Source organism: Aythya ferina (assembly GCF_964211825.1).
Source record: "Aythya ferina genome assembly, chromosome: 1".
Taxonomy (NCBI): Eukaryota; Metazoa; Chordata; class Aves; order Anseriformes; family Anatidae; genus Aythya; species Aythya ferina.
The window spans coordinates 182778209-182798285 of record NC_140296.1 but is presented as its reverse complement, the minus strand read 5'-3'; the positions used below and the strand labels follow the sequence as shown (position 1 = coordinate 182798285).

The 20077-nt window shown below is 36.9% G+C and overlaps 1 protein-coding gene across 1 annotated transcript in view; it reads left to right on the top strand.

The window, feature by feature from the left end:
* FAM3C (FAM3 metabolism regulating signaling molecule C) overlaps positions 1-19048 on the top strand; it is a 30632-nt gene extending 11584 nt beyond the window's left edge. Inside the window, exons 2-10 of the mRNA XM_084498268.1 lie at positions 2691-2750; positions 5309-5413; positions 6533-6562; positions 6749-6872; positions 12003-12061; positions 13403-13453; positions 13905-13989; positions 16049-16175; positions 17229-19048. Of these exons, the coding sequence (XP_084354394.1) occupies positions 2738-2750; positions 5309-5413; positions 6533-6562; positions 6749-6872; positions 12003-12061; positions 13403-13453; positions 13905-13989; positions 16049-16175; positions 17229-17318 (684 nt within the window). The 5' untranslated portion in view covers positions 2691-2737 and the 3' untranslated portion in view covers positions 17319-19048. The remainder of the gene's footprint in view (positions 1-2690; positions 2751-5308; positions 5414-6532; positions 6563-6748; positions 6873-12002; positions 12062-13402; positions 13454-13904; positions 13990-16048; positions 16176-17228) is intronic.
* Positions 19049-20077: the final 1029 nt, after the last annotated feature.

Genomic DNA, 20077 nt, shown 5'->3' with positions numbered 1-20077 from the left:
CCTAACAGTGTAACATCACTGCAGAAATGGAAGCAAGATGAATGTTGTGGGTTCTGCTTGTGCAGGCCTATAGAAGTAAGGCATTGTATATCATATGTAAAATGCCCCGTCATGGTCCTTTTATACCTTTTTATACAATAAGTCTTCCACTGGAAGAAGATTCAGTGGCTGTAGAATATAGAATATATGTGGGCATAAATAAAATGGATATACTGCGTCCATAGTATGCTATGAAATTTCCCTTGTATAACCTTAGTATTCAAAGACGCTTGTCTGCTCTTCAGTTTTTACATTGATACTTATTTTTCAAATTCTCATGGAATATAAATATTTCTATACTTGATCTCTTGTTTGTTTGTTTGTTTGCTTTTTCCCTCCTGTGTTTGTATAATATCAGGTTTTCCTCCCTGGCATAGACTCTGAGAACTACTGCATTTGGTTTTGGTGATCTTCTCAAACGATTTGTGTTTTCTGACTTTTTGTTCATGTTTCAAATAATTTCTAAAGATAGTATTTTTGATGGTATTCAGAATCACGATATAGGAGCACAGAGCATTAGGGATGCTGCAGGTTTTGTGATAGGTGGGTGTGGGACAGCTACTGCAATTAAAGTGATAATTTCTTACGTGTTTTCAAGTTCAGCCTTAGTGTAGGTGATGCAGCGTCATCAGTGAATGCCAATAGTTTTTTACTGCAGTAAGTGCAATCACTTATGCAGTAAAATGATCTGGACTGATCTGGATAGGCTGGACCCATGGGCTGAGGTTGACTGTCTGAAGTTCAACAAGGCCAGGTGCTGGGTCCTGCACCTGGTGTTCAATAACTCCAAGCAGATCAACAGGCTGGGAGAGGAGTGGTTGGAAAGCTGCCTGGCAGAGAAGGACCTGGAAGTATTGGTTGATAGTCGGCTGAATATGAGCCAGCAGTGTGCTCAGGTGGCCAAGAAGGCCAACGGCGTCCTGGCTTGTATAAGAAACAGTGTGACCAGCAGGGCTAGGGAAGTGATTGTCCCCCTGTACTCGGCTCTGGTGAGGCCGCACCTCGAGTACTGTGTTCAGTTTTGGGCCCCTCACTACAAGAAGGACATCGAGGTGCTTGAGCGGGTGCAGAGAAGGGCGACGAAGCTGGTGAGGGGCCTGGAGAACAAGTCCTACGAGGAGCGGCTGAGGGAGCTGGGCTTGTTCAGCCTGGAGAAAAGGAGGCTCAGGGGCGACCTTATCGCTTTCTACAGGTACCTTAAAGGAGGCTGTAGCGAGGTGGGGGTTGGCCTGTTCTCCCATGTGCCTGGTGACAGGATGAGGTGGAAAGGGCTAAAGTTGCGCCAGGGGAGTTTTAGGTTAGATGTTAGGAAGAACTTCTTTACTGAAAGGGTTGTGAGGCACTGGAACAGACTGCCCAGGGAAGTGGTGGAGTCACCATTCCTGGAGGTGTTTAAAAGACGTTTAGATGTAGAGCTTAGGGATATGGTTTAGTGGGGACTGTTAGCATTAGGTCAGAGGTTGGACTCGATGATCTTGAGGTCTCTTCCAACCTAGAAATTCTGTGATTCTGTGAAAATGCAAATTCAGAAACAGATTACTATTACAGAGTGTTCCGTTTCTGAATGCCTCATGGATTTCTGAAAGTAACAGAGAGCTCTCCTTGCTTATGATCATAATAACAGAGGAGATGGTGTATGCTACCTGATCTGTTCTGCTTCCAACCAAAATCTCACTTTGGTTCATTAAAAAATAAATGTTTACATGCTTAAACTATCTAAATATTGTAAAAGGAATTGCAGTGTCTCTAATGGCCCTGTGGTAGGCTACCGTGACAGACCACAAGACCATACGGTGTTCGCCATACGTGCTTTGCTCAGATACCACGTCAGCACCGTGGGTGCCCAGCGGTCAGCTGCTTTGCTTTGTGCTTCTCAAATCAGGAGTAAGGGGAGGCTTGGCACAGAAGATGCCCCAGCTCAGTGAGGTTTGGGCCTAGTGTGGCTGAGGACAGTGTTATCACCCAGAGAGCAGCAGCACTATTGTAGGCAGAGCCCAAGGGATGCTGAGAAGGTAGAGGGGGTGGTGGTAGTCTTTGAGGAGAGCCCATGTAGGCTGTGGCATCTTTGACTTCATGCGGTGGCAAGCTCTTCTAACAAGAAACTTTTGAGTACTTACGTGGCTTTTGCTTCTAGGCAATGATTTTTAGCTTACCCTGAAATAGTCAATTCTAGCATTGTTGCTTCTGCCACCGTTAGCCATAACGTGAATCTCCTGGATGCTGCTGTGAATGACAGATGTGTTACTGCATTTCTGTAATACGTGGGTCTTGCAGTTCCATTGAATGCCTTATCCCAAAGAACCAAGTGCTTATATCTTTTCTCTAATATGGTTTGTTATGTTAGGTTACCAAATAGCAACTTAACATCAAAAAGTCAATAGGATTTTGGAGCAATGCAGATCAATTGCTGGCTTTTTGATTTGATGAAATGAAAGTAATGGTTTTAAGATGGCTTGTTTCATGGAGTAACAAATGAAAGTGATACATCAGAGATCCATCATGAATCTTCTTTACTGTTAGTGTGAAGATGTAACTATATTGTGCAATCATCACTACTGGTTAGAAAATCCACGCTGTTTTTATAGTTAACTCATCATAAAAGTGCTAATTTGGCTGTAATTGCAATGGTGTGCTTTTTTTTCCCCCCATAGGTGGCTTTTTGAATGCATTAGTATCATTTCCTGGCTGAAGATTAAAAATGAGAATAGCAGGTAAGCATGCGTGCTGAAATCGGACTTCTGTCAGTTGTGAAACAAGCTGTAGACAGCAGTAACAAGTTGTGATGATAATATAAGGTTTTAAAATAAGCATAATTGGCAGAACAAGCATTGCTATTCTATTTAACCGGAACCTGTTTTGGAATTTGTGATAGTTTAAAAGCAAACAGCTGGTTACAACACTTCCTTCAGCTGATCCGCAGTGACAGTTTAAGATATCGTGATGTGATCTAACTTGGCTGCTAACTGTAAGATGATGAAGGAGCAAGGAAATGGTCAGTTGATGGCTTATGCAATTTCTTCTCTGTCCCACGCTGCAACAAAAAGTTCCATGCACCTCTACAACATAGTGGCTTCCTGAATGGCGATGAGGAGGTTGAAAGCTATAAAAAGCCTTTAGTAGAGGTGTTACTTCAGTACAGTGTTTGAGAAGCTAATTTGACTTGACAGAAGGTACAGCTGTTATTAAAAAATAATACTATAAGAAAATATTATTTTAGACACTTTCTTGCAGTAGAATAGCCTGCTACATCTGTGTGGCAGTTGAGCAGGATTTGCATTCTGATGCACTGCACTTTAATCAAAAGTGGTAGTGGTGGTTGTGTTGCAGAAGGATCACCTTTTGGCTTTCCTAGGAAACAGTGACATCCTCTTTTCCAAGAGGGTTGCATGTTAATGTTATTGATGAATTAAACTAGTCCTGATTTTTAAGGTTGTTGTTACTCAGTGTACTTACAGAATATCAGTAAGTATAACTGTGAGCAACCTGTTAAAGCAAAGCTGATAAAGAACTGGGAGAATGCTGTGATTTTTAGAAGACTGCCAAATCACCTGGAAGATGGTTGACTTTCCCCAACCTCTTCTTGTCTTCCAGCTAACTACTTTTGTCACTAAAACCTACAGACAAAGTTATGATGGTTCATATAGAATGTGTAACCTGTAGCAAACAGGTTTGTTTTGGTTCAAATACTACACGAATATTCAAGGAGATTTCTTACCTCCCACTTAAAGGGAGCACTTAAAATTCAGTTGGAAGGGTCAGACTATAGATGGAGAGGAAGGTTAATATTCATACCGAGTACTTGTTCATCTCGCCTACCATGTACTGAAACCTCAGGCTTTTCAATTACCACTTGCTATGTGACTCATTCCAAAATCTGGTACCATCTTGTCTTTTTGAGCAAATGTTGCTTTGAAGCCCTTTCTTTTCCACTTCTTAATTTATGTTCCAATCATCTGTTTCCCTTCAAATGCATTTATCTTTGGAGCTTCAGTGTAATGTTTTTAAATTAAGTTTCTATCTGTGTTTTCCAACATAGTAGTATGTATAAATTCACACATGTGAAATGGGAGAGGAAGTCCAAACTGCAAGCAAAGTCTTTTTCTTCTTCTGTCTTTTTTAGCCTTTGGAAGGATTGATTAACAACTTTCATCCTTCTGAAGGCTGAGTAATCTGTCTATTTTAAATTTTTCTGAACAGCCTCATCTAAGATTGCAGGAGTGCATTTTTTTTTTCTGAACAGTTTGTTTGGATGGCCATCTGAGAAAAAAGTGTGCCGTAGTATTGCTTCTTTCAAACAGTTTGACATACTGAGGTGAGACAGGAAAGTGAGATAAAGCAGACACTTCCTCACCTAACATTTCTGACAGTCATTAATTTACAAGAATCTAAGAACAGATTTTTTTAAAATATATTGAAAATGATGTTAGAAAATGGCAGGGTTCCATTTCAGATTTAAATCGCTGTGGTTGTGTTCTTCCAGCTCTTTTTCTTGGAGGTGGCTTGACTGCTCAGCACTGGAGTAAGTTAAGCTTGTTAAAATTTCAAGCCATCTGAGACCATAACATATTAAAAGGGGCAGGGGTGAGGAACTGCTTTTTATTACTTTTTAAGATCATTAAAGTTTTCTAACTCTTGTCGAAGGCCTGTAATTTTTTTTTTTATTGTTATTTTTACGTAATGCTCAGGCCTGACTGACCAAGGGAGACAAGCTATGTTATATCAGCAGATTCCTAATCCCTCACTCTGGTTTATTTGTTAAAACTGAGGTATCTCAATCTGAGGGGGGAAAAAAGAAAGGGAGTATTCGTGAACAGTGAGAAGCAAACACAGGGCTAAGAACAGGGAAGTGCGATGGAGAGGGCAGGACTTCCCACTTGGACAGCAGCCACTAAAATCAGCTAAGTTCATCTTGTTAAGCTGGGTTTCCACAGAAAAGTATGTGGTTTCTCCTGGCTGCTGAGGTGTGTTGGTAAACCGTGATGTCAGAGAGGCGTGAAGATTGGAGAAAGAACAAGGTGAGTTTTCATGGCTGAGAGCAGGGTACGTCTGCTGTTGCAACCTGGTGAAGTGGCTCAGTTGCATTTTACATCACAATGTTGTTTTTTGTGCAGATTACTGTTTGGTGAGTCCACAATTCCTCATTGTGTTTCTGAATTCGTCTTGATGTCACACTATACAAATTTCACATGTAGTTGATTTTGATAAACTTATTATTGTCATTTACAGATAATTCTTTCAAAAACTGTTTTTTTTCTCCACTTCTGAATAGGTGCTGCGAAGTTGGTGGTAGTTGTAGCAATATTTTTATTGACATTTTATGTCATATCTCAAGTGTTGGAAATAAAAATGGAAGCAAACTTAGGACACATATTTGGTAAGTGATAAGTCCCTGTTTTCTGCAACCATCTGTTAATAGTTATTTGAGCCGTAATCAAGAATAGCATATTCTTTTACTGTAGGCTTGAATTAAGCTCTTACGAATTTTGAGTATTTTAATACTATTGTCCATATGAAATATTTAACCTACTTCATTAATCAGTTTGATTCTCTCACCTTCCAAGTATGCACACATTTTTACCGCTTTTTTTTTTTTTTCTTGCTGGTAATTACAGTCACAGTCTGGGTTTGTAAACTCTGTGACTTGAATGATGTCTCGGGAATTCTGCACTCTGCCTTTCTGTTGCTTATGCACTTTAAAATTCTGTGCTTTGGGTGGGATTTTTTTGTTTGTGTAGTTACACTGCCATGTGCAATAATCAAAACATTTCAGATGTGCTGAGTTCTGTGCAGAAAATAATTACCAGCTTAGATGATGTAAAATTAAGGGTATTTGTTTTGAACCAACTTTATCTTGAAAGGGACTTTTCAGTTTGGGCACATGGATAGGGTTCATGCTGTATAACTCAGCTTACTGCAGTGTGGTCATACATCTGAACCGGTCACCAGTGGCATCATTAATAATTACTGAAGAGAGGTGTCATTACGTATTACAGATGAACTGTAGATATGTGTGCTGTCCTTTCCCATCCTGAGAAAGGGAGTCATGAAAAATAGGGTTCAAATACACCTAAACTGCAGAATTACAGGGTTGAATGAAAGGAATCACATCCTTGTGAAGGTTCTGATTTGTAGCACTTATTTTGAAAGGCTCAAATACTGTTGTAAGACAGGAATTATTTTCACTTCAGCACCCACCCTCCACAGATTCCTGGTTGTTCTGAGTTTTTATCTCTGTTTTTTTTTTTTTTTATTTTAATCAGCAATCCATAAATTAAGATAGTTCTTCTAAATGTGTTCCCTGACTATTTTCATTTTTCTACCATGTAAAGATTAATGTTTTTTATATTGTAACATAGTTTTCATATGTATTTGATACTTCATTTCAACCAACCTATTTTTATAGAAGCATTGAAAGGTTTTAAATTTATAGGATATTTCATAGCAGATGACATTTTAATAGTAACATCTTGTAAAACTTTCTTTTGCATTTCAGCTAGATCAGCATTGGATGCAGCTGCACGCTGTGAGTATTCATGTGCATGTGTTACTGCTGTGACTTGCTTTCACTAATAGTAGAAAGAATGTTGAATTTTCAGTTTGGAAAGTCTTAATTACACTTCAAATGCAATCAGAAAGTAATTTTCCTCTTTCCCTGATTTTCCTAAATTCCTGATTTTCTCTAAAATCCTGTTTTATTTTCTTTTGAAAGCCACAAAACCTCCAAGATACAAATGTGGGATCTCTAAAGCTTGTCCTGAAAAGCATTTTGCGTTCAAAATGGCAAGTGGAGCAGCAAATGTAGTTGGACCTAAAATTTGTGTAGAAGATAATGTGTAAGTACTTTTACCTGTTGTCTTAAAATACCTCTTTCAACCTTTGCCTTGGATTGTTCTGTGCACAAAATCGTTGATTTAAGTGATTCTTTGCAGATCTTGTTTTGCCTACAGTATGACCACATGAAAAAATTAAGTTATAACGAAGTATAATCTCTGATGAAACACATTTAATACTCTGCAGTAAATGCTGAAATATATGCAATTTTAATACATGCAAGATAGCTAACCATTTATTTTAGGTTTAGAGACTGTTGGAGTAGTGAGACTTCACGCAGTCAGATATAGTGTTGCCTCCAAGTAACTTGTTCTTTTGTCTGTAATTGTAATTCAGTACACAACTGTCTTTTTAAGTAATTACTCTTTGTACTTCTAATTGAATGTAATCAGCTAAAACTGCTGTGGATTGTCTTTTGCAAGTCATCTTTTAAATTATCTGGTTATGTTGTACTGGAGACAGAACATATTTTCAACTTTTCTTTACCACATTTCTTCAAAAGGAAAAAATGTTTTAAAGATTTGTAGTTAGTTACCATCAGCATGATTAATTAAACTGAAAAATTGAACTGTGAAATGAATTGGAATCATTTACGATGTTGAAGGTCTTTTTCAACCTCTAATCCAACCATCAACCTGAACAACCAAGCCCATCACTAAACCATGTACTGTAGTGCCATGTTCACGTTTCTCTTAAGTACCTCCAGGGATGGGAAGTCTGCCACTTCTCTGGACATCTTATTCTAATGCTTGACAACCCTTTCCCTGAAGAAATTCTTTCTAATGTCTAATCCAAACCTTCTCTGGTGGAACTTGTGACTGTTTCCTTGTGTTGTATTGTTTGTCAGCTGAAAAAAAGACCGACATCCTCCTCACTACAGCCTCTTTTCAAGTAGTTGCAGGGAGTGATGAGGTCTCCCCCTGGCCTCCTCTTCTCCAGACTAAAGAACCACAGTTCCCTCAGCCCACTCCTCATAAGTCTTTGCTTTCTACTTCCTTCACCAGCTTCGTTGTTCTTCTGTGCACACACTTAAACAACTCAATATCCTTCTTGTAGTGAGTGGCCCAACGCAGAACACAGTACTCAAGATATGATCTCACCAGAGCTAAGTCACTTCCCTGGTCCTGCTGGCATTTCTGATGCAGGCCAGCATGCTGTTGGCCTTGGTTGACCACCTGGGCATGCTGCTGGCCCATGTTCAGCTGGCTGTCAAGCAGCACCCCCAGGTCCTACTCTGCCAGGCAACTTTCCAGTCACTCTTCCCCAGGCCTGTTCCACTGCATGGGGTTGTTGTGCCCCAGGTGCAGGACCTGGCACTTAGCCTCGTTGAAGAAAGGAACTGTTTGAAAAATTATTCAAGCCCCGTATTTCTAATAACAGTATTTTCAACACAGTATTGTTAACAATATTATGTCTAGAGTATTCAACTGAATAACTTTGGGTAATCCTTATAACTAGAATATTAATGTTTATTTTTAGACTCTGTTTCTTTGCTCTTAGATTGCTACTGCTCATTGTCACCCACAGCATGCCATTTTGTATGATATAATCTATCCACTCAATTTTGAATGTCATGTGGCAGAAAAGACATGCTGTTAGCATTGTCAGAAGTAATAAATACATTTTTTTTAATAATCAGCCTTTGCCTTCCATCTACATTTAAACTACCCCAGTTTAGCTGTTTCTCAGCCCATGCTATGTAAGTACAGGGTGGTACAGATAGCACATACAGCAGTCAGCACTAATTCTAGAGCAAATGGCAACATTTCTGTGAACAGCAAAACTCATAAATAGGATAAGCGATCAGTTAGTGTTTAGGTCTGTAAAATCTGTAAGTATTGGATTATATTTTCCATCACTTTATTCTCTAATTAAAATAAAATTAAAGAAATATTTTTATGTGATCTAAAAAACTATTTCTAGCTGCTTGGTTCTCTTCATTCGTAGCATTCATTCCTTTTACAGCCTTGGAAAATCTTATCCAGTCTCCCTGCAGAGAGATTTTTTTTGTTCATGTTCCAAAATTTGCCAGCATCTCAGCCTGGTTGCTAGGAAGCTTAATATCTGCAAAGATTTAGGGTGATTCACTGATGAAAAGTTATGAGACTGCAAGTAGTATTTTAACATCAGGACTGTAGGCTTTTTAAGTGTCTTGCTTACTGGTTAACTAAGGAGAGATTTTTGGGGGGGGACATGAACAACAATATGAATATTTCGTTGAAGCAAGTGATGAAAAACAGCGACTGTCAAGAAATCCTCTATTCTTTTAATATTAGTGCACAACTTACTGCATTACTATTGGGGTCTTAAGTTCTGTTTCAATTGGCAAAAAGCTTTGCTAATTCCTTCTGAGGAGGATTTTTGAAGTCTATTGAAGTGTCCGTCAGCAGGATTGATTAATTTTATATTATCTTCTCCTTTGTTCATAATACATTTGACTTCTCGTTCAAAAGCTGACATCATTTCTTGATTGTGAGTTTTCGGAAGAATTCTAAAACTGGTAAACTACTGCCCTCCTGTGAGAAAGCATTCACATTACACCCACTAGTATTTGTGACAGCACACAAGCTATCTCAGGTGTGTAAAGCAGTGTCTCAGAACTGTGAAGGGACTTACTTTATTTTTAGTAGCTCTTTTTGTAGTGATGTTTTTGACAATCCTGCAAAACGCCTTTTTCTTGTTAAGTAGGGATTGCTGAATTTTTCTTGATATTCTTCCTTGTGCTTCCAAGATACAGAAGCAGGAACAAGGTTTCATAAATTGTTTGTAATGTTTACAGCATAGGTTTTTGCTCTATATTAAACAAGGGTGTCATTACACAAGCTAGTGTAATTGGGAGTGCGTTTAAGTGCTCAGTGTTTCCTTTGTATTGTATAGATATTTTGGACTGTGGTGGGAGCTCTGCTCTGTAGATGTTCAGTTGTGGTCTTGTTTTTCTGTATTGGAAGGACATAATACAAACTAAAAAAATATATCCTGCAGTCATTGTCAAAGTATTGTAAAATATTGTGGTTGCTATGTGATGGGTTTAAAAGGAGCAATAGAGTTAAAGAGTTATAGAGTTGCTTTACTAGCAACTTCTCCATGCAGTTTTTCTTCTGTAAAGAAGCCAGTTCCATGTTTGTGCTGCAGTAGCCATATAGCAGGATCTTACAGCATCCACCATTAATAATTATTTTACTTCTGGTATTCATATTTGCAGGATTTTTTTGGTATCTGAAGTCCATCATAGCTGTTAGGTGTGTGTGGTTTTTCAGTGCCTAATTAACCCAGTATTGGAAGTTTTTTGACTTGTGTTTATTTACTGAGAATTGTAGTTAAAAACTAAATGAAGTTCTTAGTCTTTTTGGTAAATTAAAGTCCATCTTCTATGACCAAAGGAATGCGTTCAGAACTTCACTGGTTTTGTTTTGTTATTTCTTTTCAGTCTATTTGCCATATGTTTCTGTTGCTTAGAATTGATGCCTAGACATGATGTGAAAATGACGTGATCACAGAAGTAATGGACTTCCAGTGGCTAAAACGCTTCCGTAACTCCCTACTGACCAAAACTGAATTCCATATTTTAGAAGAAAATTACAAGTCCTCTTCTAATCACACATCTCCGATTACTACTACTATAAAACTGAAGTCACCATACAAAGAGTTGCCATTAACTAATGGGCATTCTCTGCCTCTCTGAAATCGCTGATACTGAGTCTGTCCCAGATACGGTGTTGTCTGTATGAATTTGATCTAAATTTTGGCTTGTATCTTCATCCTAAGTGCAACGGACACCATCAGAGAGTAAGGTTCTATCATCATCTTTGTAACAGAGTATTTCTTGTTGCTAGCTCATGAGTAACAAATTAGTATGGGGTGAGTAACAAATTAGTATGGGATGAGTAATGAATTAGTATGGGATGTTGCAGTGGTGTGTGCAAGCATGCAGTCCTTGTGAAACATTGAATCGTTGCTCAGACATGACCTGAAAATCATGTGGCCACAAAAGAAGTTACCTGAAAAAAGTTTTGAAGATAGAAGGGTTGTACAAGCTTGCCAGCCCCTTCTTAGAGCGAGCTAGGGAAGTCAAAGCAGCCCTGGTCAGGAAGGAATTAACACATTTGTTAGAGTGTGTTTGGAATTGATGAGATATGCTCCAGTATGCTTATGCTGAAATGCTTTCTTAAATCTGAGCTGAAGATTACTTAACTGTCCTCATAGGGTTTTAATCCTTATTCCTGTTTCTCCTTGCTTATGTTAACGTTTTTAGTCCTAGCTTCAAAGTGGAACTGCTGGAATATTTAGGGCCTGTAGGTAGAACAGAGATCTTCATACAGTGCCAGTGAAAAATAATGAGATCATCTGTGAGCTTCCTCTCACTGGAGTGGTACCCTCACCATGGCCCAAGGCACCGTAGCTAACAGTCTTAACATTCCCATTAGCTCTTCTTTACAGCTCTGAACAGCTGCCATTTCACAGTGTCTCTGTACTTTCTGAGCTCCTTTTCTGCTCTGAGTTTGGCCAAGTAATTGTTGTCGTAGACTGTGGTGGTTTTGTTGGGATGTCTAATGGTACTCCAAGATTAAACACTTTTTGTTTAAAGTCCCATCAATATATTGACTATTTCCCTTGGACTTACTTTTATCTGTCATTGGAAACCTGTCTACACTGACTTTCTTGTTTAGTATTGTGATGCTGCAGTATTCATTTTAAATACTTTGGTTCAGGTAACTTTTAAACTCATTAACGATTTTGTTCGTCTTATGCTTAAAAAAAAAGCATAAAATGTTGGTTACGTGACTGTGCTAAGCCCCTCAAATTGTTCTTCATGTTTCAGGCTCCTTAACTTCAAGGAATTTCCTTAACTGCACTGATAGCACTTTACTTTTTTTGGCATTTTTAATACACACATACTTTGAGCATTTAATCATCTTTTTTTTTCAAGCTAAGTGGGTACAATTAGGGACATTAGATATATCAGTTCAGTGGTTCCATAAAGGCACGTATGAGACTTTGCTTCATTTAAGTACTCATGGGCACATGGTCTTTAAGATACACATCCTTATGATTTAATCGTTCCTATTTAAAATTGAAATACTACATATCAGAAGATTGTCCTATTACAAATTAAATTGTTTATTTTGTTTCAGTTTAATGAGTGGAGTTAAAAATAATGTTGGCAGAGGAATAAATGTGGCCTTGGTCAATGGTAAGTGATGTTTAAGTGAGCAGTGTCTTCATTTTAAAATTCTTCCTGAAATTTAAGGCCTGTTAAGGGATGATGAAATACAAAGAGGAGGATAAGAGGCAGTATTCAGCATATGTACACTGAGATAATGCCAAATTTTGGTACTTACATGTTTTTGTTAGTATACAGTTTGAAAGTAGAAAAACTTAGAGCGTTTTTGTTTCTGAAAATGTGTAATAATGCGGAGTTCCATTGTCGTTATTTTAGCGATACATCAGATAACTTTCTAATGGTGTGTCTCTTGAATTTGTATATTGCCACCACTAATAAAATTCTGTACACCAAATTCTTCTCATACTGTTTTCAGTGAAACCTATTTAACAGTGTTACTACATGAAAAAGACAGTTCATTATTTCCTAGTTTGAAATCAGTATATTCTATTACTCCATTTATAGAGATCTTGTTCCCAAATACATCCATGTTATATATTCAGGATTCTTAACTTCCATTAACAAATTTACCTGTGTGTCAGCTTGAAAGCTAAACTGAACGTCAGTACTGACAATTTTGTCCTTTATATGTAGGAAGCAATTTCTTGTAGCAGCGAGATAGTACTTTGTCATTTCACAGCAATATAAATTCATATTATTTTTGGATTGTACTCAGGTTTACATCACCTAATGCATGATTTGAACAATACTAACTTAATCCTATTTTGCCCTCCTAAATTGTCTCAGTCTGTTCAAAAACAAACCTCCCAGTTCCATATTATATAGCTGCCAGTTTTTCTCCTTGTCTTACAGATTTTATGTGATGTATCTAGTAAAAACAAAACTCCACATTCCATCAAATACTGACGTTGTAGACAGCGCAGTAAAAATGGTGATGAACATGCAATACCCACTTTCTTCTCTGTTTATTCTAAAAGTTTACATGGGCTAAGAAATTCCAGTTTGTAGCAGAACATGCAGTGTAATTTTGATCTTTCTTGCTTCCTATGTGGTACTAAAAGCAAACTATAACTGTACTCTTTTTTGGCAAAAAGAACCTTTTTTTTTTTTTTAAAAAAAAAAAAAAGCTAAGTGCATTTTCTTTATTGCTCTTTTTTGAGGGTGTTCTGTGTTGGTTTTTTTATGTTTCACTTGAAGTAAAATCAGTTTGCATCTTCTATCTTTTTTTCCCCCTCTTAGCTTTTCACAAATGGCTGTAGTGTTTAAGGAGAAATCTTCATGAAAGATAGAAGTACTTGATTTATAGAGTGTCTTCAGCACTTTTTCTGACAGTCATTAAGAGGAATTGGGCATGTTGTCTGTGAAGTACCTTTGGCTATTTCATTAAACCACGTATTTCTTTTTCTTCAGGTAAAACAGGAGAACCATTAGACACTAAATTCTTTGATATGTGGGGAGGAGGTAAGTGCAGTTATCCTAGCTGGTTAGAGAGAAGCAACCTGACTGTGTGCATGTGCTTGTGTGTGACCCCTCTAGGCTCCGTTTGCTGTGGTGGTTTAAGCTTGACCTCAACCTTTATAATTGTGAGGAGAATGCCACTTTAGAGAAACACAAAGGGGGATGGGGAGAGAGAAGAGGAGAATGGTGCATTTAATCACACCTGCTCATTCTCCTGAGTAGTTCCCACTAGCAGGTATGTCTTTACACAGTATAGATGAAACCCTTTATATAAAATGAGAGTTCTTCCTTGTGCATTTTATCTTCCTCACACTTACGATCTTGTTATAAATGTACAATTATAAATAATAATTATTATTAATTTAGCAATGTCTAAATTAAATAGATAATGCAGGTTATTATAATATATCTAATGATTGGTGCTTATGTGAGTTTTTTTGTGTTCTCTTTCCAGATGTGGCACCATTTATTGAATTTCTTAAGTCCATCCAGGATGGAACCATAGTGTTAATGGGAACATATGATGATGGTGCAACCAAGTATGTCATAGATTTATGCAGTTAATATTGCTTAACATTTTAAATGCTGTTTTATACCTGGGAAAAAAAAAATTCTTTATCACACAACCACTTCTGATAAAGCTTTGTTCTTGCAAGATAAGGGATTGTAAACTATGTTTTCAGCTGATTCATTTAATGATCCCGATGTGATATTTACATAGATTTATTTCTATACTTTCATGATCCCTAACAACAGAGAAACAATAAAATATAAAATTAGGCATATTAGCAGAAATATCCCAAGTGTTTTCTGCAAATCATAAATGCTGATTTTTTTTAACCCCTCAGAGAAAAGGTGTTGATGCAATAAGAAGACAGTGTAGGGCAAATGGGACATGGCTATGAGAACACACCCTCTGATGGAAATTGGTCTGTTTCATCCAGCACTTTTATCAGAACAACTCCAAGACAGAGTGTGGTAGTTAAAAATGTTCACAGACCATTGCTACTAAGTCTACATGTACCCTTCCTGTTTTGAGGTCCGAGATTTTACTGTGTGAGCCTCATGCTTGTTGGCCTCAAAGTTTGGAACTGTTCAACTGTCAAGCTGTTCAATTTAGACAATAGACATATCATAAGAGGTTTTAGTACTCTTTCAGCAGTATCTTCCAACCTTCTCAACTTTGATCATCTGGAATAGGTAGTAAAATTACTGTAGAAATTTGTATTGGGGTTTCAATACAGATCTAAAGAATTATTCCATATTTAAGTCATACTGTCAAAAGGATTACTTTTTGTAGTGAAAAATAATTTTTTTTTTCTTTTCCTCCTGTTTTAGACTTATTTAACTTTTTAATGGGTTCTGTATGTTCTTTCTTTTTCCTCTTTTGATGCAATTTGTTATCCACAACTTATTTCTGATGTAGGAGTAGCTTTCTGATGACAAAATCCTGACTTTGAAATGAGCGGTATTTGCAGTAAATGGTGGAGAGGGTCTGTAGATTCACTACTTTGGGAAGAAGAAAGCTATTTAATGTTTCTTTATCACAAGGCTGGATCTCCAACTGTTGTTGTACTTTAATATTTAGATAAGTACAGTAAGTTTGTTTCAATAATCGTGTCTCAGCTGGTGTTTTTTCAAAGCTAAAAAGGAAGACCCATTCTTTCTGATAGCCAGGAAGTACTTGTTAGTAATATTGCAAAAATAGCCCAAACCATGCCATTGAAACTTGATATTAATCATAAATGCCAGTGCTTGGAAGCAACTAAAAATATGAAGAACAATCCCGTTTAAAAGATTAAAAAAAAAAAATTGTATTGTGAGGTTGTGGGTTTTATTTAATTATAAGCTGCACCAATGCTGTGGAAACTTGAAGCGTGGGTGGTACAAATAACCTCCAAAGTAAATTAAGTAATCATTTTTTTTTATCACTTTTGTTAAGGTGAGTCACGTAACTATATCTCAGTAAGTAGTAATAATCAGAAGTTGTGTGTGATGTTTGGTAATCGGGCAAATATAGTAACTGGTAGGAAGAAATAAAGAGCTGCTGTTTGGAGGTTTTGTCTCCTACAGAATAATTTTATCTTCTGTATTATCCTACACAGACTTACAGGCACTGAACCATGCTGTGGGGTAGCATTCTGAATTTTAAATTAATTGACTTGAGCAAACAAGAACTTCTTTTGTGTATTTAGGCCATTCTTTTAACCTAAGAGAGCTCGTGTTTTATCTAGGCTTCAACTTGAGCCTGCAAAACAGTGTTTACTTTAAAGGTTGACTTTTTTTAGCTGCCGAGAGAATTGCTAAAATTCATTGAGTTGTATGTATAAATTTTGAAAATATAGGGTTCTTGGCTTTTGTTGGTGTACTGATAGGTTTGTGTGCTGGTTGCTTGAGATAATAATATCAAAGAGCAGAGCTCATAAGATCAGCTTATTTCAAAACTATCGTTATCTGATTTTGAAAGATAGATCTTTCCCAGTGTTGGCTTACTTAAACTATATTTAACCAGATTGACGCTAAATGGTGCATTGAACAATGAAAGCTCTGAGAATGTGTATTTTTATTTACATATCGAATTTCTCTGTTTTGCTCAAGGCTTAATGAGGAAGCACGGAAACTGATTGCTGAATTGGGAAGCACGTCCATCACTAACCTTGGCTTTAGAGACAACTGGGTCTTCTGTGGTGGAAAAGGAATTAAAACCAAAAGTCCATTTGAACAGGTCTGTTATTCTATAACTTAGTAGAATTCAACAGCTTACATTAATAAAGGCTTAGAATGTTTTATAAATGCCTTGAGTTTGTTCAAATTAGATATTGCAGTAGTGGCACACGGTGTTATTTTCAAATTTGTTCCTTGATTAGTCTCCCCCTTTTAAATGTGCAGAATAATTCCATCATGATTCACAAATAAGAAAAAAAAATCCTCTGTGGGTGGGTTTTAGTAACCCAATAACTAGATTAATTCATTTTGATGGATTCAATTAAACTGATAATTCAAAATTTACTGCATAACACTCATTTTTAGACCTGCTAACCTCTGACAGATTAGTTGTAGTTAAGGTGTTCGTGTTCCCAGCTGTTCACTTTGCTCTTCTGTCAGAAATTACTGCTGCCTAGGAAAACTTGTGAAATTAAACATATCCACATACTTTAATAGCTGCAATTCAACATATATCATTGCTGCCTTTAATTACCAGTAACGATAGCTTTGTACTTGGAGAGCAAGCCTGTTTTCTTTTTTGCCAACTTTCAAGGGAGTGGGAACTAGTGTAGGAGCAATGGCAAACTCTTGGAGGCAGTAATATCTTACCTGGCAGCAGGTGGTTGCTTCTTGGAAAAGCCTTAATTTAAAAATAAATAAATAAATAAATAAAATTCAGCCTTATGTAGTTTTCATAAAATCTGCCCTGTAAGTTTAGTGTCCTTATTTAACTTAAACCTAGTGGTTTATGTTTTCTTGGCATTGATCTTTTCCTTGCTTGTTTCTCTTGCTGAATAAACATCCATGATAAATTTTAAAAATGTTTTCACTAGTCAGATTCACCTGTTTTTAGCATATACTTGTCTGAACAAGCAACTTTCAACTTTCAGTGGAGAGTACTGAGAGGCTGTTGTATTTGATGATACTTAAAAAGCACAAGAGGTTAATACTAACATCATCTCTTTGTCTGTTTCCTGAAAATAATTACAAAGGAGTGTCTTTTAAAGCCATGCGTAAAGAAACAGGGTAAGTGACTTCACATTAACAGTAGGATGATATTATCTATTTACAGCATATAAAGAACAACAAGGATACAAACAAATATGAAGGCTGGCCAGAAGTTGTTGAGATGGAAGGCTGTATCCCTCAGAAGCAAGACTAAATCAAAACAAAAGGAAAGAAGAATGAAAATGGAAGAAAATGCACTTTCTGCTGTTATTAGAGAGAGGGCTATGAAGGAGACTGTACTGTAAATAATATTTTTAAGCATGCAACCATCTTGTCGGTGTGTGCATGAGCACTGACATTTTGAATATCGGGATTATTTATTGCTAACACATAAAAATCCTTTTTGTAAATATGTTCAAAATAAACATCAAATCATTTCTAAACAGGTTTCTTAAAAGCACAGTATTTAGTTTGCCTATGGTAAATATCTCGTAGGTCAACTGGCTAATAAATTGCATATGCCAATAATAAATAGATCCTGACAAATGTACTGTCTTCTAATATTGCTGTGAGTATATAACCTTTGTGGAATATGTAGATTTTAGTAATAAGTTAATAAAAAGCTTTAATTTTTTTTATCCTCTGCCTTTTTAGTGGCAGCATCACTTTTTATTGAAGCTTAATGGTTATTCTAATAACAAGTGCTCCGGAAATTTATTTTGTAGTTCCCCACCAAAACCAAATAATTAACAAAGGAAGAAAACATGATACTTAAACACAGATATGCCACAAAAAGCACAATATGAATTATTTTTACTAGGAGGAAAACAAAAGTAAATGTATCCATAGTGTATGTGCTACTTAAAAGCAGCTGAAAGGATTTATACTCAACTTGAAAATAGTGTTTACTATGTAGAAGAGACTTGGCATGTTAAGCAACAGTACTTATGGCAACTTGTGCAGTTTTTATTACAATTTTTGTACTGTTGCTTAACCATTTAGTCTACCTATGGCTGTTCAGCCATACTGGTTAGTCATTTGTTAAATGCAAAGTGGAATTCCTTCCTGCTTGAGTTCTAACACCAGGAATAAATTTCCCATTGCAAAGAACCTATTAGAAAGCAGTCTGCCTTCTAGCAGCAGTTTTCAGGGTACAACATTATGAACCTTTATTGCCTATGTTACATCTAATATAAACTGAGGTAATTTGTGCTTACAGTGAGGTATTAGCAAAAGCATTGTATCTAAGGTTATGTAATGTGTAACATTCAAACTTAACTGACAATTTTCTTTCTTTTTTTTTTTTTTTTTTTCCAAAGTAAAAAAATGGACCAAGTTGAAGTGGCCTTATTCTTTAGCTCATATCAGAGCTGTCAGAAAGCAGCTTTTGTTGGAAACTTCAGTTTCTTTTAAGCATGGCCCGCTCGAGCTTTCACTGAAACCAAGTTAGCATGGTGTAACTGAAAGTGTTGGTATTCAATAAATAGGGGCTGTCACAGAATAGATTATAATCTCTTGAAGCTTCATGCCATGAGTTCTGGTACAATCTTCAACAACTTCTAGCTAGTACCGTGGCACAAAAACCACAAAGGATTTTCCAGGTACCCACAGCCTAAGCTGAAAACAGTGGTGATCGAATACTGTTACCATTGATGTCTTCTGAGATGGATGTGTGCACTAAAAATTTCAAGCAATATTGGGAATTGCTTTTCAAGTCAAATAACCTGTGATATCAGAGCAAGTCTGGACTCCGAGTTGTTCTGTATGTTTAACTAGCTTGTTAAATAATGTGGTTTTCCCTCAAGTTTAATGTAGAACAGCAATAAAAGCACCTTATGGTGAAATTGTTTTTGTTAAATCTTTCAGATTTTCTTGTTTAGGAGGATGTGTCAAAATCGTGTATATCTTTGTCATCAAATAAAGTAAAACCCTCATTTCTATCAATCAGAAAATAAATTTTATTTCATAACAATAGGGTATTGTGAAAAACTGGTTTCCTAAGTCCTGGGATTTTCACATAAATACATTGGTTGTGCTGCTGTACAAAATAATAATAGAAAAAAATTTGAAGGTAGTTGGCAGGGGCTTAAGGAAAGAGAAAAACAAACAAAAAAAAGTATTAATAGTTTCTTTGCACTGTTGTCTTTATTCTTGATTTTGAATGTCAGTGCATATTTCATCCATCAAATTAAAAAGTTCAGATTTCCTCTGCAAAATGAAATGGGGAAGAACTGAAATCAGACCTCTTTTAGCCCTCATCTTTAAGTTTGTGCCTTTTTTTTACCCCCCAGCAATCTGAAGGAAGTAAATATATTCTGATTGTTTAACCTGCTAAAGGTGGACCTGCCACAAAACATTTAAAAACAGTTTTTAAAACAATAAACTGGTAATGTTATTTTTTGTAATTTTCCCTTAAAGCGGTTGATTTTTGTGATTTTGATGGATGCACCTTGCAATTAAATTTACTTTAACTGACCAAGCAAGAAGCTTACTTCTATGGCCTCCCTAGTGTCTTCTACAGTTTGTGGGAGGATGTTGTGAGGTGTGAGGATGAAGGCATTTTGTACAAATAGCTTCATGCAAAGGTATCTGCGTGACAAAGCTCCCGGATATGTATTTTCCTACACAAGTTGATGGGAACATCTGCAGCATGTTGAAGACAGCAGTGAAGGAAGGAAAGAAAGATGTGGAGCATGTCTGCCTCAAAAAATGCACCTGTGAGAAAAGGGTGAGGACACAAGAAGACTGTGACTTCATTTTGCCCAAGGAGCACAGCTGGGATCCAAGCCTCCTGAAGACTTCATTGCATGCTACAGCTCTCAACTGCTCTACTATCAGTGCTTTACGTGAAACAGATGAGGCTTAAGAAGCTGAAGATCTCTGCCTTTACATACCCTCTGCATCTTCCGTAGCGTCTTTCATGATCATTGTTTTCTTGAAAGAGCAGAGGGATTAACAACCTTAGTTTCCTAA